Source organism: Episyrphus balteatus, chromosome 3, assembly GCF_945859705.1.
Source record: "Episyrphus balteatus chromosome 3, idEpiBalt1.1, whole genome shotgun sequence".
Taxonomy (NCBI): Eukaryota; Metazoa; Arthropoda; class Insecta; order Diptera; family Syrphidae; genus Episyrphus; species Episyrphus balteatus.
The window spans coordinates 39,561,495-39,583,786 of record NC_079136.1 but is presented as its reverse complement, the minus strand read 5'-3'; the positions used below and the strand labels follow the sequence as shown (position 1 = coordinate 39,583,786).

The following is a 22,292-nucleotide window of genomic DNA, read 5'->3' as shown; positions in this document are numbered from 1 at the left end:
AAATGAAAAGTCTTCAAACAGCCCTAACTGATGCAAGAGCGCATTGTTATTATTAGAAGACACATCAAAAGACTCTTAAGAAGTGGGGCTGCACACTGCACATTGTGTGCATCCAGATGTGGAGACACAATAAAACTGCGATACGCTTATAACCAAGTAATTAGTCGATATTATATTGCCTTCTAAAGACGAAGACCGACACATTCGTTTGCATTTGCCATCATACTGACTTCAAGACCGCGTCCAAAAAGTGAATCCGTTTTCCTTTTTTTTTTTCGAAGGATAAAAGTGAACTATAAAAAGTGCAAAATAATAAAAAAAAAAAATCCTTCAAAATGGCTAACGCAGCAGTGAATATCTTATTGACATTAAGCATAATAGCATTTCTAAGTGTTGCCTCAAGTCATGCAGAAACTAGTGACATTAGTGACAATGACACCTCAAACGGAAAAAATTCATTTATTTTGGATAAAATGTCCTGGAATTGTGCAAATAACGCGAGTTGCCTTTATTCAGTTGCCAATAGTGTTCTTACTTCGTATAAGCAAGGTGAAGTGATTAGTTTCGGGCTATTCGATGTGGAAAAAGTTAATAGACCAGGAACCCCTTCGAATGGAGGAGGCAGGTCCTTGGGGTTGGCAGACTTCTTGAGCGGCAATTCGATTAAAGTGCCAATTGGACCGGTAGTGTTTAGTGTTCAACGATCCTTGGACGAGGGAGACTTCATTGAAATTGCCATTTCAAAGCCGACATTGAGTGAAGGTGAGTATTATAAAGTGAAAGGATAGAGAAAGAAAAGAGGAGACATCTTAAATCTCTGACTTTTATATCCATGTTGAAGCAAGGCGCGGAGGAGGAGGAGGAGGACTTGGTATTGGCAACCGGATAAGAAACCGACACGGTCACAAGGACAAGAAGCAATTTCAAATGCTCATTCCAATGTACTTGGCTGCTACGACATTCGGTTGGACAATGTTGGCAGTGAAGGCTGTTGGAATGTTAACTCTCAAGGCTTTGGCAATATCTAAGTTGGCATTTATTGTTGCTGCTATGGTAATCATAAAGAAACTCATGGATAACGCATCCGAGAAGTATGATGGGTTTGCATTTAATTAAATTTAATTTTTTTTTTTTTGTTTTACGTTACGTTACATGGTTAAGGGTATATTGTTCACAGATTAATGTATCCTCACTATGCAGAGCCACAACCCTTTATAATGCCTTATAATATGGATTATGGAATGCATGCGTTGCAAGGTCCTGAATTAGGTGGACCAGAAATGTATCCGATGCATTTTGCAGCGGCAGCAGCTGCTGCCAGTGGAAATGGTGGGCAACAGCATCAAGGGATGGAGAATGTAGCAGCTGAAAGTAATTTGCATCAATTGCTGGATGTGCAAAATGGAACACAGATTTTAGCTGGATTAGCAAAGCAAATTGGACATCAACAGAAGATAAAACGGGCTGATACGTGGATGGGTGAGTTTAGAATTTAATATTTTTCTTTAACTGAAAGAAGTGTGAAAAATATGTATGTGTTCTCTTTGAGTGGCAGACAGGACCAGTTTTAGGGGGGGGGGGGGTGGACAGCCTGGGCCGTCTCCCAGGGGCGCAAGAATTGAGGGGCGCCGAAAGCGCCAAAATCTAGAAAGCTCAAAATCCAGAAAACCCTAATTCCCGAAAACTCAAAAACCAGAAAACCCAAAATCCCGAAAACCCAAAATCCCGAAAACCTAAAATCCGGAAAAACGAGAACCCCGAAAAACAAAACCCCGAAAACCCAAAAACCCGAAAGTAAAACAGAAAAAAAACTCTTCAAAATTGTGTTTCAATGAAATTTTAACTGAAACACAAAATTAAAACCAATTCAATAACAATTTAAACATACCTACAATTATTATAAGTTAATTATTAAAACTCATAATTCTTTCGATTTTAGTTCAACGATTTTTCCAACTTAACTCAATCACAACAAAAGACTGCTGAAAGCGCAATATGAACTTGAAATCATGTAAAAAAGAGTTATAAACGGAATCATACACTTTTATTGTTTTTTACGTGTTAACACCTTAATTACACACTAAAGTCCAATTTATTCACTCTCCATTATATTTAAAGTCCCCATTAAAAATTATAAATCTGTCAAATCGCATAAAAATTTTTAAATTTTCATTTTTTAATAGCGACTTTAAATTTAATGGAGTGTGAATAAATTGGACCTTAGGATTGTTTTCGAAACCGAAATCCCGAAAACACAACGTGAAACCAATGAAAACCACATTGATTAAACTATTATTCGGAATGATTTTGCGTTGAAGATATGAACATTTTAAAATCAATGTGGAAAATAGGTTAATTTTTGATGGTTTAGTATCTTAAAGTCACATAAATCAAAGTAGTTCAACTTTGAATCAACGACGTTTCAACTTCAATTTATATTTTCCCTCAGTGATGGGTTTTCGGGATTTTTTGTTTTCGTTTTAAAATGATTTTTTTTTAGAGGCGCCACTTGCAATCTTGCCCAGGGGCGCTGGAAGTGCTTAAACCGGCACTGGTGGCAGATGAGATGTATCTACCTACAAAAGTGATGCAATAAAGTGATAGAAATTTTATATGTAGAAACGATTTTGATAAAAGAACTGAATGTCTTTGAATATGCTCCATAAGTACCTACAGGTACAGGGATAACATGAGAATTAAAAAAAAATTGCAAAACGTCCTTAACCCTATTTTATTATACGAAATAAGAAAAAGAAGATAAGATTTTTTTTAGAAAAATTCCTAAAAAATGATTTTTTATCTTTCGGATCGAATATTTTGTATGTAATATTTTGAAAATTAAATTTATTTCATCAACATCACCTAAATAAATTTCACTCAAAATCATAACAACTATGTATTAGGTATCGAATTTTGTTTTAGGCCATATAATAGATTTAAATTCCCATTGTTTTTATTTGATCTATATTGGTCAAGTTATTTGGTTTCGAACAAATTGCGTGGTTTTAATAAAAACAAATATTGGTAGATGGCGAAATCTAGACATGTGGTTTTTGGTATGCTTGTGCGTCCACCTGTATACATTTCCACTGTCCAAATAGATTTTGGGAAAATGGGTATGTGTAGGTTTTTATCCTGATATATATATATAATTCAAAAGTGTTTGAGGTTCGTTTCACTGCATTTCATGGTTTCAGGGAGGTTAAAAATGCATTATTTTCGGTTTTAGTGTGAAGGATTACAACCACTTTAAATCATAAAAGAATATAGAGGTTGATGCTAGGGTATTCAAAAAATTAAGTTTCAAATGCGGCATTACCTACACAGAGAAAAATAGACCACATAAAATAGAACAAAAACAATAAGATTTCTCTATGGTTTTCATCCAAGAAGGAAACCTTATTAAAACAATCGGGTTTTCCTTATTGTTTTAAAATCTGCAAAAAAATAAAAAAAAAAACGATGACCAGGCTGGGGATCGAACTGGAGACTTCTAATCATTAGTCGCCCACCTTACCACCTGAACCAGCCTGCCATGAAAATATTGATCGCGATTTTTGTTCTAGTGCTAAGTTGCAAAAAAAATCAACTTTTCAGTCAAATTTTAATGAGATTTTCTCTATAAAAATAATAAGACATCTCCTTAAAAAAAACCTTATTAAAGGTTGATTTTAATAAGATTTCCTTATGAAATGTATGGACGGTAAAACAATATGGCAATCTGTTAGTTTTTAGCGGGTCATATTTTTCTCTGTGTACCCTGGCAGTGTTGCCAGGACCGGCTATTTATAGCCAAGCCGGCTCCTTCAAGTTTTCTCCGGCTCCTTTAAATTCTGATTTCCGATTTATCAAAATTTGGCTCCTTAAGTTTTCAATTTGGCGATTTTTGGCTCCTTTAAAATTAAAAACTTTTATAATAAAAGAACTTGTTTATTCTGATCACGCCTTAAGGGGGGAAATCCCTCTGGAACTTTTTTATTTTTGTATTATATTTTTTTTGCGTAATAAATTTATTTATCAACCGAAGAAACTATTTTCAGTGGTCTTAGCCTTAAATGAAGCCTCAAAAGTGCCTAGATAGTCCCGAAACCAATGCGCTCCGAACCTACCACAGTACGAAAACGAAAACTTTAAACGCATTTTTTTCAAAACTAGTTTTTTTCCGCGCCGTGCAATGTAACTCAAAAACTAATGAAGCTATCGACTTGAAATTTGAAGCAAATTACTCCTTAACTTATTGGCCACAACATAAAGTTGAATAAAATTTGTACAGTAAATATTTTTTTTAACTACATCTTTGTAAGAAAAACATGTTTTTTTTTCGTTTTTTTGATTTCTAATTTTTATTTTTCATTTAAAAAAAAAAAAATTTAGGTTCATGCAATGCTTACTAATATCATCTAACGGAAAACATTTTCTTTTTTGATTTAAGATGATTTCCTGGACCTGTGCATTGCACGGCGTAAACTAGAGGCGTCAAATTTGAAAGGCTCCAGAGCCGCCATTTTGTTATTTTTCATTTCAAAAAATTTTTTTTCAATACTTAATAATGTCAGTAATATCTTGTCTTGTTCCAAATTTCAATAAGTACTTTCAGTTTTTCATAAAAAAATATTGAAAAAGGTGGCGTCTAGAGGGATTTCCCCCCTTAAAAGTCTTCGAAGTAGAACCAAACTTTTTCGAAGTGGAATCTGACGTCTTGCTGAAAAGCGCAATTGTGAATTGTTAAAAGGTACCTAACCTACTTCCATTTTCTTTCATATAGGTATGAGGCGTTCAGAATTATAACGGGTCAAGTCCACTTCTCTTTAGGTTGGATGTTTTAAGGTGTTAAAAATTAAGGGTTTCGTTTTATGTCAAATAAAATTAAAGAAAGACATTTTGGAGCTATCTATCTGTGAAACATTTATTTCAAAAGTTCCTTTAGTTTCTGAGAAAAATCTTCTCAAATTTCAGAATAATGCACAAATTTCAAATTGACTTGACCCATTATTATTCTGAACGCCTCATATTTTGTTTCCACTTTTCCACAATGGGCACGTTCAGGAAATATTAGGGACTAGATATTTAGGCAACGTCATTTTCTGAACGTAAATTTGAGTAAATTCTCTAAATTAGTTTGGATGTGATGTTATTAGCTGCGTTCCTTTGGAAATATTTATCTACTTTTTAGTACTTAAAACTACTTTGAAATTCTCTTGCTATATTGAAAAAGTAGTTCAAAGCAGCTTTAAGTACTAAAAAGTAGATAAATATTTCCAAAGGAACGCAGCTATTAAATTTCGAAATCTACTTAACAATTTATAGATCGCATGGGGCAGACACCAAATTTAACTTCATTTTAATAAATAAATAACATTAATTATAACACATTTTACTCGTTTTTCACACAAATAAATTTAATTCTGTTAACGAAGTTCTAAAATTAAAAACAATCAGCTCTCATGTTGACAAAAAAAACTTTCCTAAATGTTTAGGGAAAAATTGCTTGCCTGACTTTCCAGTTAGCTTTCCAATAAAATTACCTAAATTGGAAGGATTTTTTTTGACAGTTGACTAATTAGAGACCGCGAAATTACCTAAATATTTAGTCCCTAACGTTTCTGAACCTGCCCAAATGATGAAAAAAATAAAAAAATGGTACAAAATACATTATTATGAGTTTTTATGAACAATTTTTGAAATTGGCGATTTTTGGCTCCAAGACTTCTAAAATTCTGCTCCTTGCCTCTAAAATTCTCTGGCAACACTGTACCCTGGTAGGTTTTTGATGTAAAAAGTATAGCCACTGACATTAAAAAAAAAAATTTTTCCCCAAACACAATAAAACAGTTTGAAGGATTTGCTGGATACCTACTTTCCGGAGGGTATTTGGAATTATTTTTTTAGGACCAAAAGTGACGTTACCTCACTAGACTTATTTAAAAAAAAGTTTAATTTTCCTAAAAACGGCTCAAATGATATACCTAAAAATTCAAAAATTAATTGTGAAACAAGGCCTAGTTTTTGATGAAAAGAGTTTTTTTTTAATTGATTATAAAATCATTTTCCTTTATTTTTTTACTTTCTCTTGAAACGCTTGTTCTTTTTCAAATAAAATGTTTGTATAAAAATTTTATGTAGCTTCAATATGAATCAAAATTTAAAAAAATTATGTTTTGGATTTATAACTTTTGTTATGACATTGAATCCTGCAATTTTTTCTTATTATATCTGGGGCATCCACCACCGATTGAAAATAACATGATTCAGGTCAAGGATATGCTTTTAAATGTCTTCTTTCTGTTATCGACGCTAGAAAATTTTTTGCCCCTTAATCCAGATTTTGGGGGTTTAGTGAAATTTTCACAAATTATGTATGTATAATTTTGTAATCAGTGCGACAAGCCTTATAAACAAAATAGATATCTACTCGTGTATTTTTTTTTTTTTTGTATTTTAGAGTCTTATCATTAAAAATCCAGTGCATTAAGTATATGAAAAAAAAAGTTTTTTTGAGTTATGACATTGTTGAAGTAAATGAGCGATATGTATTTCTTGTTCTTGATGGTACTTGCCATATGACCAAAATGTAAAAGGAATTTTTTTTTATCTAAAACGACACAAATGATTTTGCTATGAAAATCGTTATAACGATAATAATTACTAAAAGTGCCTGCAAAAATATTTTCTTAAATTCTGGTAAACGATTGAATCAAGTTCAATGAAAGTTTTTGAACAAAAATATTTTAGTAAAATGTTAAAATAAAGAAAGTTAAAACAGTGAAAACTAATTTTTTTTTCGAAATTAGATAATTTTTGAATGAAAAAAATTCATAAAAATTATTTCATAACAAACAAAATAAAAGCTTATTTTTGAAACTTTAAAATGAAGATAATGTTATTTCATAAAATTATCAAGTGAAACGATTTTTTTGTTAAAAACAGAAAAGTTTGTTTTTTGAAATTGTTCTTAATATTTTTGAGGTAAGCTAAAAATATGACTGAAATACATTTTTGCAGATCGTTTAAATTGTAAACAATTTTGATAGGAGTTCTACATTTGTCAGAAATCTAGAAAAAAAAAACTTGTTTTTAACCCCAGCCTCTTTTTTCTTCCCCAAGCCCACTTCTATTCTGTTACGATCCAGTAGATTTTTCTAGTAATCCTTTACTATGTAATTTTAAAACCTTAATTTCCTCATCACTTAATTTTTTCCCAATAATGTTTGTTTATTTTTCAAAAAATTTATTTGCACTCGTTTATTTGCGTTTCATAGATTAGCACCAAGGTTTTTACCTAATAGTGACTACCACATGTATTAAAAATTATTATCATTTATAATATTGATATGGAATAGATTTATTTCCTCATTAAATTCATAAAAAAAATATATATTTACTTTTGGGCTTAGATATTATTAATAATCATTATTTTTTTTTTATTTCCAGGTGCAGCGAAACCATTTTTATATAATTATTTACCCACGAGGTCGATGTATAATGTCAAACAATAATGCAAATTCATCGAGTCACCATTAATAATAAATTAGGTTGAAATTAAAAATTATTTATTTATTTATTTATCTATTTTTTTGTAATTAAATTTATTAAATTAATTGCCAGTAAGAAATACAAAATAAATTATTATTATTATTAAAATAAATATAATTAAAAATAAATTAACATTAAAAAATATATGAAAACAAAAATAAATAAATTTAAAAAAAAGTATGTCAATGAAGTCTATTTTTTTAATTGCTATTAGTTCTGTTTGATTTTATTTGTTTTTGTATTAAATTGTATCACAGTGGTAGAAGGGATGGAAAAAGGGGCCTCAAAGTATACCTATCTAACAAATGGCATGGTTTGTATTAAAAAAAAAACATAACAACTCTTAAATCTAAAAATAAATAGTTTAGTAGGAAAAAATGAAATTAAATTATTTTCACTACCACTCGCTAACAAAATGCTTATAAATTAAAAGAAGAAAAACAAATTATTTAAATTGGATTTGGTTTTTGAGCAGCATAAGCCATTTCCTGAACATCCAACATTTTAGCAGGTACACCAGCAAAGCCATCTATAAACCCATCAAATGCCCGACCCCAACCTGATGAAGTTTCATGATGAGGCGCCTCATACGATACATGCTTTTGACCTAGCAATTTCTTTAGAGCAATAATTACTGCCAAGAGTAATGCAATCTTGGACACAATCAATGCCTTGCCGGTGAGCAGAATCAAGCCCTTGATTAACACAGCACCAATGATACCCATTTTAGTGGCCATCATTGCCATCAGAGGGCCCATGTTTTTCATCTTTCCACGACCTTCCTCCAAAACATCTGTCGGACTCACCGACAATCCTAAATTGATATTTCCCTTCGGTTCGGTGGTCACAATGAATTCAGCATTGTCTGTAACTTTGTAGCGAAGGGTTCGACTGCGAATGAAACGCCATATTTTGCCTGCAACCAAAAGACCCAAAGTTTCGTCATCCGACTGCAATCCACGAGCCAGCAGAGTATCCTCATCAGGATCATCCGGTATATCAACTCCTCTGAAAGAAGGAAGGTTAATTTTAAAATTAATCTTACTTTTCGTGTTTCTAATTTCAAAACTCAAAACTCGTACCGATTTTCGGTAACTTTGACATTTTCGTTGACGTCAATGGATGACTTTTTGAATATTCGATTCATATAGACGATTAATTTGAGCATCATGCACGAGTGATTGTCCCTTTGGCTACATTTTGTATTCAACTTTCGTAAGAAACCCTCTTCCAATTGATTACGGTTAACTGCTTGTATCTGAAATATAGTATATATGTATTTGAAAAAGGCGACATGAAAGGAAAACTCTTAATCAAAAGTTGGTTCTTAAAATAAGTTGGAAAAATATATATTTTTCCAGTGGGACATTGGACTTCAATTATTCTTCGGCTGTGAAAAGGTTTTTTTTTTGGGGAAAAATTAAAAAATAAAGAAGAATCATTTGAAAAGATTGTTTGTATTGAGAAACTGATGAAAGAAAATCAGATAAATGGGTTATTTGGAAGGAGTGATAGCAAACTGTTTCATTCATGAGAGTTTGTTACTACTGGCCATTTTGGAGTTCAGTGATGTCTCTGAAAGGACATTATACTGAGAGCTGGAAGAAAATTTCCAACCCTACTGTTTGAGTGCTAGTGCTGTTGACTATGCTCAAAACTCAGGGAACGTTTGTCGAAATTCAAGTATAAAAAAAGATAATAAAATAATTCCCTGGATGGCGACAGATTGTGACGAATTTTTAAATGAACACTTTATTTTTCATTAGCTTCATTAAATTTTAGGAAAGTATTCGATGTCACAGTCGAAAAAGTAAGTGAGGCGATTAGGTACTTCAAAAAAGATCAAAATTAACTAGTCAAAACACCCTCATAGATTTGGAATTAAGATGGGGGGACATTCATGGATTCAGATAGATGGTTCTTGTTTTCAAGGTTATAACAAGTGATCAAATTCAAAAAAGTTTAAAAGAATTTTTAGAAAACTTTTTTTTTACAGTGATTGTAGCTTTGAGCAAACGAAACATTACCAGAAACGAAAAATAAAGTATGTCAAATGGTATCAGAATTTTTCAATTTAAAAACTTATATTTTTTTTTTTTTTGTAAAAGGTTAAAATAATTTAAGTTGAGATTATTTCTGTGTGCCTTATGGTTCGCTTTTTAAGATCGGTTAGTATCTTTTTTTTATAAATTAGCAAAAATTTTGACAACTTTTCTATCAATTTCCATAAAAAAACACTATTTTGATGTTATGTTGTTGCCAAGTATTGATTATTTTCAGATTTTTTCCCAAACAACAACAAAATTTGATTTCAACGATTTTTTCTAAACATTAGCATTTAAATGGTTTTAATAGAAAAAAATGAGATTTAAAAAATAAACAGTTTCGGGCTAAGAAAATGTATTTTTTTGAAAAAGGGGATGTTTTTGTTGAAATTTTAGTTAAAGAAATAGAAAAATGTTACGAAAAATGCATACTCCAAATCACAAAAATATTCCATACTTTCCAAAAAAAAAAATTGATAACACCTTAAAAACGGTTTGGTGGACTTTTTTTGGGGGAATTACAAAATGCAAGCGTTACTTCCTACACTGGTGGCTGGTCATCGGCAACAGCCAACAGATCTCCACAGGTGTTTTGAGGTATTATTAAATTTTTTTCAATTTAAGATTGTGTTACTTATAGAGCACCTACCGTTATGTGTGATATATCAAATAAAAGGTTATGTTATCAGCATGCGTATTAAAGTTAAATCAAATTTGTAAAATTAGATCAAAAGATATACCGTGTGTTGGAAAAGAACATCTTTTTACCGTTATCTCCGAATGTTTAACATGAAATTAATTGAAATTTTGTACAATTATATTATAATATATACAAATATATTATAATTATTTGTTTAATTACCTATCTACAGTATACAAATTTCATTCATCTATCTATTAAAACAAAAAAGTTATAACAAGTTGAAGTCGTGTCGCGTTTTCGTTTCATCTTGTTTCAAATCACTACGATACTAAAGAAGTTTTCACTTCAAAAAATGTTAAATGGTGAATCAATATTTTGATAGCACTTTGCTTAAAGTTAAGTAAATTAAAACCAGCTTTGTAAAAAAATAGTATTAGTTAATGAAAAAAAAAAGAAAAACAGTTATGAGGCTCCTTCGGAGCCCCGTCCCGGGGCACTTTTGACAAAATGACTTTATTTTTTTAAATGTTGAAATGTTGTAAAGTAAAAAAATGTACCTACTGTTAGTATAATCTTGAATAGTCAATAAATCATATACAAAACAAAACATTGGAAAACATTAACAGTTTCCAAAAATACAGACCTTTAAAAACTAAATGTCAAATGTGCCCACTTCTCCCCTACCTGTAACAATTTCTTGTTTTCTGACTTACTCTTAAATGACTTTACCGATTTGGATTAAAATATTTGTACCAAAACATCTGAGTAACCGCAATACTAAAATGTATATAAAAAATTCAAAACCCTCAGTATTCGTATTTTTTTTTTTTGAAATATGTATTTCAATTTTTTTTTTTTTTTAATATACTTTTGAAAACGGGTTTTTTGAAATTTTGTTTCATGTATCAAATAATAATTTCATAAGAATAGCATACCAAATTTTTTTTCAACATTTTATATTGTAATGATTTAAGATTAACATTTGCCAATGACTCATTTTTGTATATATAATGTAATGAATAACATATTTAATTATCGTTATTCTCACCCGTTAGCTAGACTAAATGTATTCCAACAAATTTGAATAGAATCAACAGTAAAAATTTCAATAAACAGTAAATCTAATTGTGTTTAGCATATAAAGACGAAAATGAGTTCGAAAAAGTCTTTAAACGAGAAAAAAGCTTTTTTGAACTAGGCGAAAACCAACGATGCATCGCAAAAATTATAAAAAGAAGTTAAGTTAAGGGCTATTGTTTAAAAAAAATATTAGATTTAGGGAAGCATTCTTAAGAAACTATTATCAACACATGAAAGTAAAATTGCAAGACAAATCATCGATCCGTCATCCGTCAAAACAAAAAAAACAAAAAAAAAAAATGGTGTTTTCAATTTTTTAACGTCTATCAAGAACTTCTGTAAAAATATTTTGCTTATAAACAGTTAACTCATTTAGGTGGAGGTCAAAAAAAAAATAGTAATAGAATGAACAATTTTAGTTCGAAAAATAGGTATATTTTTTTTTTATATTTCGAAAATAGGACCTTATTTGCCTTATAGCCAACTGATTTCTTTTATCAAAATCGTAAGAGCTATTTTTGATAAAAACAAGCTGTACCAAATAGTTTATATGACACGTCTCTTAGCTTTTGAAACCGTTCTCACTCAAAAATGTTCGTTGGTTAAAAAGTTTAAATTTTTTTTTACTTAACACAAAATTGAAGAATTTTTAAACCTCTTGTCAGGTTTTTTTTTTTTTCAAGATCTTTTGTCAGTAAAAAAATTTCTGTCGCAATATTTAAAGCAACATCCAGTCTTCTTTATATATTTCTTTCAAAATAGTGAACGATTGAATGAACTGGGTCATTTCGACTCACTCCTTGTAACAATGTTAATTGATAAAATAATAATTGTGACAACAGAGGCTTAATTTTTATTTTGGCGGGTCATTTGACTTGCCAGTTATTTCACAGAGGCTAATCACACAAATGATTCAGTATTGAAGAAAGTAATTAGTTGATCTAATTTTAAAATAATGATATCAACTTATTTCTTTTCGAATCACAACTTTTATATCAATATGCACAAATTTTCATGAAAATTTTGACAGTATTTTTTGTTTTATAGGTAAAAATTAATTTGAAAAATCCATTTTTGTTTTCTTTACCGTATTATCACTTGAGTTGATGGCAGAATACACTTTATCCACAAGAATCGTTGCAATTGTGATTGTAATCCAAAAGAGGGTAAACTTCTTCATTTTAATTTAGGATCAAGGACAATTGATTTGTTTAATTATATTTTCTTTGGTCAATTACTTCAATTTTCTTTTGTCCTTAAAACACTTAATTAAAAATTACACAAAGTTAAAACACTTTCACAAAATTAAAAAAAAAACAAGAAACAAACAAAAAAAGGGATATCCACAAAAAAAGAGCTGCTGCGCTAAGTGGTGAACCTTGATGGAGACGTTGCAGGTGCTGATGACATCGTCGTGATATAAGAAAACCTAATGCGAACTGTGCGAATAGTTTTCAGGTTTATATGGACTCTAGGCAACGGATTCCATTTGATTACATGCCACCCCAACTTTTCCAGCCTCCAGGTGAAAACCAGATCTATGACTTGTATATATACAGATGGTTGTGTGTCTTGTCCTCTGTGTTGTGTGTTGTGCTATGCCATACGTTGGATCAGCGTTTATTGAATAAATCTCCTGCTTGATTGGCTGTGTAGCATCGGAATAACATTGCACGCATATAGAGGGATTGATGACATGAAAAATCATAAAAAAAAAACAACAAAATACAAAACAGACGACGATAGAGAAGACAACGTTGTTGGTTCATTTGAAGAGAAATTCTGAAAAACAATCTTCAAAAGGAGGCAAAAAAAAAAAACAAAAACACAAATCAAACAAATCTTGTTGGATATTCAGCTTGTTGAAAGAGCATCACTAACCCCAATGCAAGTGTTTCGCTTTCAGATGTTTGTAGTTTGTATACACACTCTAGACCCCCAACAAGGAGATAGAAGACAGACAAGTTGTACAACTTATTCATCCTGCATTGGGATTTTCTTCTCCAATTTTTTTTGTCTCTCTTATTTTTACAGAATTTCACCATAAACATACTTAATGTAGATTAAAAATATTGATTTATTATCTCAGAAGTGTGATTTCGAGCCTCGCTTTAATATTTTGTCAGAGTCAAATTGACGGCTTGCTTGTGATTATATGAAATTTTAATCAACCTTTTTCAATGCACTGTACAAATGAAAACGCTTCCCTATCATCCCAATTTTTTTTACTAGTAGTGTGCAGTTTGTATTAAAATCTTATATGGTCACTGTGGTGTATGAGTAACTTTTTTTATTGAACAAATTTAATTTTGATTCAAATTCTTTTATTTTGTTCTATGATAGCAATGGTGTTCGTAGGCAAAGTAAACGTATTCTAAGCTATTGTGAATAATGTCGAAGCCAAAACAGTATAGCACCGTTTCTGAAGCCTGATGAACTTTATTTGCTTACTTAGGACCCAGCTTCTTAAGATGGTGCTACTATCAGCTTTTTAAGCCTGTTTTATTCCAAATCCAAAAAAAAAATCTGCCTTTCAATCCTCTTTTCATCCAACTATTTTTTTAGATAAATATATTTTTAATGTAGGTTATAAGTTAGTTTTAGTTTCATTTATAAGTAGCGTACATCAATTAACCGTCATTCCGGGAACGCTTGTTTTGGTTGTATAGGTAGATTAAAATTTTAATTTTTTGGTGATATTATGATCAAAAATCGAGGCCACTACAATATTATAATCTCAAAAGTATTTCGTTTTACTTTGACATAAAAAATTAAAATAAATTAAGGACAAAACGTCATTTCCCGGAACGGTTTTAGAATCTGAATGAAGAATGTGGTTTAACACACATAATTCTGCATTTTTTGGGTATTTTTAATCAGTATCCTATCTAAATATGCCTGTAAATTACATTTTTATCAAAAAAGTTACCAAAAAAACAGAAGAAAAAATTTGATGAGATCACCGCACCATTTCGAGGAAGTATTTTCTTACTAATTTTTTGGGGTTTTGCGATAAATTGAAAAATAAACAATTTTGTGCGAAAGCGAACATTTCAGCATGAAATTTTTATCATAAAACATACTTGATTTTTTTGAGAATTCGGTCCTCGAAATTTCCCATCTCCATGATTTTGATTTGTATCTGCATAATTCATGAGGAAAGTTATGATAAGAGCCTTGTATAGGGACCCTTAAGTTCTTCGAGAGCAGGCTTTCACAGACCGAAAAGGTAGCGGTTTTGCAAAAGTAATTCTTCGTTATTTTTAGCGCTGATAATGTTGTTGTTATTGTTTATGTAGAGCTTATGTAGAAGAAGTCCCTTCTTACCTGGAAACTATATAGGGGAAGTGGGGGCAAGACCGGCCTATGGGGGTAAGACGGTTTTCGTACTATGTTGTATGAAAAAAAGTAAAATTGGCAACACTAGCAATATAAAATAGGTGCCCTTTGGTACGATCGATAACGTCTAAGAGTTTAAGCAATTTCGGTTAAGACCCCGAAGAGTTACGGTAAATTTTGTGATTTTTCATCAAATTGGTATCGTTCATGTGAAAAGTCAGTTGTATTTTTGACACTGAAATAATTAAAATATTTAACTTTTCCTTTTTTTATAATAGAAAGTGAATATTAAAAAGTATTTTCTGCGAAAGAAGGAGTCATAAAGATAAATTAAAAAATAAATAAAACAGAACATCAAATATGATATGACTGGGGCAAGACCGCCCATGTGCGAAATCATTGGAAGCTGTGGTAGCTTGAACAAAGTGAAAGTGAAGCAACAGGCGCCAAACAATACTGTAATTGATGATTCTGATGAAGAGGACTTTGCAGATTGTATATTTGTGCCTTCTATTTGCAACTGTTTTCTTGATCCAATCCAAAGTATTGTTGGATTAAGTGCAAAATGTGCACCAAATGGTACCAAAAAGCTTGTGCTGGAGTGAGAACTAATGAAAATATAGCATAATTGTGTTAGGTATTATTACAAATAGGCTGCATTTAAAACAATAGAAACGGTCTTTCTACCAACAAAATTTGATAGGGCAGACTTACCCCCATGTGGGGGCAAGACGGTTTTTTGTTTGATGTTTTTTCAAAACGTATTATCTTTTGTTCAGTATTTTTTATATTTTTTATAATAATGAGAGTGTCTGCAAAAAACATTAAACTTAATGAATAAAAACTTTATTCTATTTAAAAGATGTTTTTTTTTATTGGTTTTTAAGACAGTCAAACACTAAGTGGGCGGTCTTGCCCCCACTTTCCCTATATTTTTATGGTGTGGAAACTATGTGGAAACGTTTTGTTCATTACCATTTCTGTTTGGCTCCATGTGCTTGTTGTGTTACCCAGCACTTCACTGGCAGCATCTCTGAGGGCTCCTTGGAAATGCTGCCACTGGTTTTCTATACTTATTTGTTGCTAGCAGCAGCGTAGGACTTCTTAAGAGGGTATTCGAGAAGTGGTCGGAAAAACTGATTGTAGTATTTCGATGGTCTGGACTCTGGAGGAATGTCTAGCGTCAATCAAAATAAAGTCATGGTTGGAGGTTGATTAATTTGGAGATTTCCATGCCTTTTTGTGAACGGTGATAGTGGGAATCGTGCTTTGACTATAACAACATATTGCTTCGCAGAAAAGTCGATTAGACAAAATTCTTTATGCTTCCAAAGATGGCTTCTCTTCCTAGCTTGTGATATACCTTTAATTTTTTTTTGTAAGCTCGTAAAAGCTGTCTTTGGTGACATCCTCTTACTCTTCCGTGGAGGAGTAGGCACAAATTAGGCTTATGTTGGCCAGATAAGTCTTAATGCCGATCGTCACCGATGCGGGTGAGTCTGCCAGCTACGATGAATCTGCACCCAGATGAGCTCTGTTGGGTGGAGCAGTCGCCATATTAAGTGTCGTGGCTTTTAACTTTCTTTTGCCCAACATTTATAGCAGCAACACAAGGATTGGTGAGACTAAATACCTTCCTTGTCTGTCAGCATCCTTAACCAACAAATAAACTTTGTGAAATTCTCCCAATTTCCTCTATGTCTTCGTCATTTGCGATATAAATCTGTTGAATCGGTTTTGTTCATTTTGGTATATCGCAATAAGTTGTCATTCCAATTGAACCTGAACTTGATATGGAAGTTGTTGCTGTTAGCTCTGTGTGTTGTGTTTATCTTTTATAAAATGTAGGTTAGCAATGTATTCCATATCCATGCCGCCGCATAAACCGCCACCATGGATGGAGCGAAAATCGCAATCTGGTGCTTTTCGGGTTCACATATTGCTTCAAACAAAATGAGCGCTTTCTATTGGAAATTAGAGGAGAGAGATGCTACATATACGCGAGTAGATATATAAATGTGGTATGGTTTTGGAAGCAGTTTGGTCGATGGAAACGTGCTCAACTCGTGTACCAGTTTTTTTTTTTTTTTTTTACATTTTTATTGAATAAATGCGGCCTCGCCTGGCTTGATTTCGCATGGAATATATAGCTGTGATGATGCCTTAAAGCCAGTTAAACAGGACTTTGGTGTAAATTTCTCACATCGGAATTTGTTTGTCGATTTAATAGTAAATAAAAGGTATTGATTGATGTTTGATGCTATTTATTTGTGATACCGGCATGAATACATGAATGCAAGTCAGCGATGAAACCAATCATTAGGTTAAGTGGTAAGGTAAATAGATGATGATTTGATTATAAATTACATAGGACATTGAGTTTTTCTACTTCTATAAATCTTGATCTTTTGGAACGAATGCAATAATGTTGCGTTCAGTTTTGTGGTTATCTTGTATGAATAAATAAATTATTGCCAGCTGAAAAAGCAAGGTCAATTACATAGCGAATTCATGGACTTTTAGTCTTTTTTGTGCACAATTTGAATTGTATTGTAGTGGCTTAGCATTCCCCCAAAAATTGTAGCTATATTTGTTTGAAAAACCATAACCAATTAAACTTTCTCTCTTATAACCGAAAAGTTTGACTTCTTTTATAAATAAAAAAAATCATTTGTTTTTCTTTTATCAAATTAGTTCTTTTCATTTATCCTAGGCTCAGTTTATTTTCACAAAAAAATATATTTCTTTTTTCATAAAAAAGAATACTGAAAGTACCTCACTAATTAACAAAAATAAAGAAACTAAGTGAATTAAAAAAAAAAACTAATTTTTAAATACAAAATTAATTCAAATAATTTAACTGATATGAGAAGATTGATCTAAGAGAAAAAATGATCAAGAATTATTCTTGATTGATTGATTACAGAAAAATTCTTAAGAATCGGACGTAGTTTAGCAAAGATAAAACAGGTTAAAGGAAAAGAGAGCAAAAAGCATAAAAACCGTTATAATTCGAAAACGGGACGGAAACGAAAAAATTACCTCTTAATTTTTTCGACTTAAAATGATTTCAGGAATTCATGATGATTGTTGGGCATCCTGTATAAACATTATTTTTTTAGATATGATTTTGCAGTTTTCTGGGTTACGATCTATACGAAAAGTATATAACAGCATTCCTTCCTAAAAATAACATATTTTCTTAAACGTGTTTTTAAACTTTATAACTCGTTTAATTCACCATTTCTACTAAAATAAACATTATTGTTTTTCATTTGTTATGTAATGTTCATTTTTCGAATAGTATAGCAGAGAAAACAAAATTAGGTGTCTGATACGGATTTTTTTCCAACACTCTGCGTTTCGAAATATGAATTTTTGAAAAACACCTTGTTTTTTAGGGGTATTTTTGGGTAATTTATGATTTTTAGCTTTTTTTTGGAGCGTTCAAAAAATCTCAAACTCATAGAACATGTAGGTTTAGTGAGTTTTGACTGAATAACGGAAGAAACAAGTTTTAAAAAAACACGATTTTTGACCGTTTTTAACCGATTTTCATCGTTTTTTATTTTTATCTTTTTTTCTTTAATAGATACAGGAATAAAGTATATAAAATAATGATAGACCATGACCACGACTAAATGTGTGAGAAGTAGAATTCAACAGATTATAACTTTTGACCAAGAGCAGATAGAAATTTTATTTTATGAGCATCCTGATACAATTACCTTTCATTTGGTATATCACACATAACGGTAGACTAACTACAAGCTACACAATGTTAAATCAAGAAACTTGCAAAAAACCTCAAAACACCAGTGGAGATCTGTTGCCCCCCGAACAGCCACCAGTGTGGGAAGTACCGTAATCTCAGTCTGGAAATTCGACATGGTTGACTTTAAAAAATTCTAACTTCTCTTGTAGGCATCTTTGAATGAGATTTATGAGTCATATGAAAGGTGAAATAATAAGCTTTCACATGGTATATATTTTTTATAGGTTGTCAAACAAAAAAATTGATTCCATAGCGTGAGAACATAAAAATAAATGTTTTTTTTTGCTTTTTTAATGAAATATGATCGAGTTCAAAACATTCTAGCTCTTTTTGTTGATGTCTCATAGACCTGATCGATAAATATATTTTGAGCTAAGACAATAAGCTTTCAGATGGTATAAAATTTTGGATAGGTTGTTAGGAAAAAAAATGGAATTAATGACGTGAGAAGATAAAAATTCATGTTTTCTTTGCTTTTTTTGATGAAAATGATTGTTTTCAATAAATTATTTTTATACTTTTTGCGCATTTAAAAATGGTTTTATTCTTAAGAAGAAATACTTGGCTTTTAAATTGCATAATTTTTTTTTTTTGTAAGCTTTTAAAATAAAAAAATTATAATAATGAGAAAATAAAAAAGATATTTTTTTTTAGCTTTTTCTTGTAAATTATGATTGTTTGAAAAAAGTAAACGCTTCAATAGACTCATTTTAAACAAAAGCACACAACCTGTTTTCTGATGGCGACGTTATCACGTAAAATCATCGTCCGTAAACCGGCTTTACAGACAACCTCTTTTTAATTTCAATATTGTATGGAATTAAGTATAAATTAAGTTTTCAAAATTCAATGCTCTTATTTGTTTTCAAACTCCACGAAAATGTTGACTTTTATGAATTTGATTTTACGCAGTAGAATATCAAAAATGTTGTTAAGGCTTATGAAGCTTAAAAGTTAAGATTAGATATTTGAAATTTAGCCTATTACAAAGCATCAGTTTTGGGATACAGTAAGTTTTCTCTTAGTTTTGAACTAGTAAATTTAAATTACATCAATTTTTTTTTTTTAAATTGGTGCATCTATGTAAATTGATTTGAAGTTTACTTATTGCAGAGTACCTAATAAAAGCATGTTTATAATAATTATTTGACATTTAGTTTATTGAAAAAGTTTATAGATAAAAAGTATCTAAAATAATGCATCTGTTGAAGCAGATTTTATGGTAAACAAACTAGCAACAATTTAGCATCAAAATCCAGTATTCACCAGATTTTGGAAATTTTTGTATCTTGACGAACCTCTTTTTTTCTAAGAAAACTCTTTATTTTTCTGGACCATATGTTCACTAAATTGACTGACACTAAAAATTGACAATATTTCTTAAGGTAATTAAAATCTAGTACACAGGCAAAATAAGCAAGGATAGAAAAGTCTATGAAAATATTTAAGGTGTTTTTTTTTTTTTAGTCAGGCAAAAGGAGGGGGTCAGCAAGACATTTAATAGAAGTCTGTGGAACATAATAATATGACACATGTTGAAAGTTGTTTTTTGATGCTGAATTTAATGATATCAATATAAATTCCATATACGATTGCTTATAAAAAAGTTATTGCTGATTCAACGCAGGGTCAAAATAATCGAATATCTTTTTTTGATTTTATACTCCAAAAAATCGATTGCTAACCACCTTTAGAATTTACTCACCAAATATAAGCTCTTAACATTAATTTGAAGATCATCAGTTTAGCATATTTACACCAATTTTATATTTAAAACAAAAAAAAATCATTTTTTACTTGCGATATAGGTACTATAGGGCAAGTTTAGGATTCGTAAAAAAAATCGAACTCGAGATAACAATTTTACATGACATTACGATGATGGAGAATGCAAAAAAAGTGGGTCCGGCAATTCTGTCTGTCTGTCTGTCTGTGTGTCTGTCTCTATCTGGAGCTGCAGCCTAAACGAGTGAAGTGATTTTCTTCAAACTTGGTAGTTAGCAGTTTTTGGTGATTCCCTAGAGGGGAAATTGAAATTTTTTTGTTATGACCAAAACTAACGGTACTTGCCATATAACGGAAATAGAAAAGTTAATTTTTTTCAAAAACGGCTCTAACGATTTTGATTTAAATTTTTGTGTGTAGTACTACACATAAGAGCCAACTTTTAAAATAAAAAAAATATTTTTTGTACCGTTATTAATGGTACCTGTCATAGAACGGTTTTTTTTCGTTTCTGAATATCTCGTACAACATTAACCCGATTTAAATGAAAATTTTGATACAAACGTGTGTAAGTAAAGATAATATTAAGAATTTAGAAAATTTTCAAAAAACACATTTTTGGATTTTTAAAAAAATATTTCAAAATTTTTTTTTGAAAAATCAATTTTTTGAAAACGGATCAATGAAAAATTTTGAAATTTAGTTTCTATGTGTAAATTAATTATTTCTTCAAAATGGCATACCAATTTTTTTTTTTTTGAAAAATGTTAAAAAAATTTTATACATAAAAAATTATTTTTTTAAAAAACGGGTCCTACAATTTTCGAAATTTTTTTTCTAAAAATACCTTTTTAAACAAGAAATAAAATGGCATATTTGTTTTTTTTTTAAGATAATTTAAAATGGAGTTTAATTAATTATAAAAACAGATTTAATTTTTTTATACTACTTATGAAATTTCTTCAAAATATCAAATTTTAAATTTCTTGAATAAAAAGCTTTAACATTATAGTTACTTTAATCATAAGAGCAAGTACGTGCGACCCCAGTCGTGCAATTTTTTTTTTATCAATTGACTTTTCTTCACATATTCTTGTATGAAATTGAACGCTCTATAAAAAAAAAGCCCTAAACACTTCTTTTGTTTGTATTCCGTTTCGTTTATTCGTTTATAAAGGTTCAAAAGATATTCGAGATCCAAAGTTTGTGAAAATCATTAGAAAATAAGTATTTTTTTTTTCTTAATTTTGTTACAAATTGAAAAATTATAATAATCAAATGAACAATTCATATTTTTTTGAGAAACAGAAAAAATCTTCAGTACTTTTTTCATTAATCTAACCATTTGAAAGATATTCGAGGTCAAAGATAAAAAAAATTATAAAAATATTCAAAATGTTCTTATTCGCAGAAAAGTCATTATTATCAAATTAGGAAGATGTATTCTTACATATAGGGGCGAAAAACAAAAAAAAGGTCCATGTTATTAAATCGATTGCTTTAATCGTACATTGTACATGATACTGACACACTATTGAAAATCGGTACGAAGGTATTAAATGAAGCAAAGCGTAGGATCTTTAAAGTTCTGTAAACATTATTATTAATTAGTATTTTAGTATATCAAAAAAAAATTGTAACAAAAATAATACAATAAAGATCATTATCAAGCAGCATATAAAAGCATTTTAAGTGAAAGGAAAGGGTGTATTTTGAGAAACAAGGGAAATCTGCGATAAGTAAAAAAAAAAATCAATGGTATAATTAGTACAAATTGTGTACAGATCTTCCCAATCAAATTTCCCGGTAAATAGTCTATGCGAAAACGTTTTTTTTTTTATAAAATTTTGAAGTTGCATTATTTTTTAACTTAGCGCTCTTCTTGTTTAAACTTATTTTTCATTTTAGTTTATGTTCACGTTTTGAAAATCATAGAAAATTAGCTTAATTTAAACGTCTAAGTACTACAATGTCTGTCTTTTATTCTATGTTGTACAGAGAGAAGAGTAGTAAAAATGCTAAAACCCCATTCTCTTCTAAAAAGTGCTGCTTCATTTATCAAAAACCCAATTAATTTTTTTTTCTTACTTGTCTTCTTTATTTTTTTTTTCTTAAATAAATACAATAACTGTAAACATAATGTTTTAAAAAA

General features: G+C 30.4%; 2 protein-coding genes across 3 annotated transcripts; one reads left to right on the top strand and one right to left on the bottom strand.

The window, feature by feature from the left end:
* Nucleotides 1-335: 335 nt before the first annotated feature.
* On the top strand, nucleotides 336-1,496 carry LOC129914947 (uncharacterized). The gene is made up of 3 exons (XM_055994397.1): nucleotides 336-766; nucleotides 846-1,091; nucleotides 1,178-1,496. Exons 1-3 carry the CDS (start codon nucleotides 336-338, stop codon nucleotides 1,494-1,496), a joined length of 996 nt encoding a protein of 331 aa, XP_055850372.1.
* Nucleotides 1,497-7,726: 6,230 nt separating this feature from the next.
* On the bottom strand, nucleotides 7,727-14,552 carry LOC129916458 (uncharacterized). Of its 2 annotated transcripts, none has more exons than XM_055996433.1 (3): nucleotides 14,385-14,552; nucleotides 8,616-8,791; nucleotides 7,727-8,541 (listed from the first exon to the last, which is right to left on the bottom strand). In XM_055996433.1, the coding sequence occupies exons 1-3, from the start codon at nucleotides 14,454-14,456 to the stop codon at nucleotides 7,983-7,985; spliced, it is 807 nt and encodes a 268-aa protein (XP_055852408.1). In that variant the 5' UTR covers nucleotides 14,457-14,552; the 3' UTR covers nucleotides 7,727-7,982. The 2 variants fall into 2 exon arrangements, with proteins under 2 accessions (XP_055852408.1, XP_055852409.1); XM_055996434.1 differs by lacking the exon at nucleotides 14,385-14,552 and adding an exon at nucleotides 9,086-9,201 and having other exon boundaries at nucleotides 7,729-8,541.
* Between the last annotated feature and the right edge of the window lie 7,740 nt (nucleotides 14,553-22,292).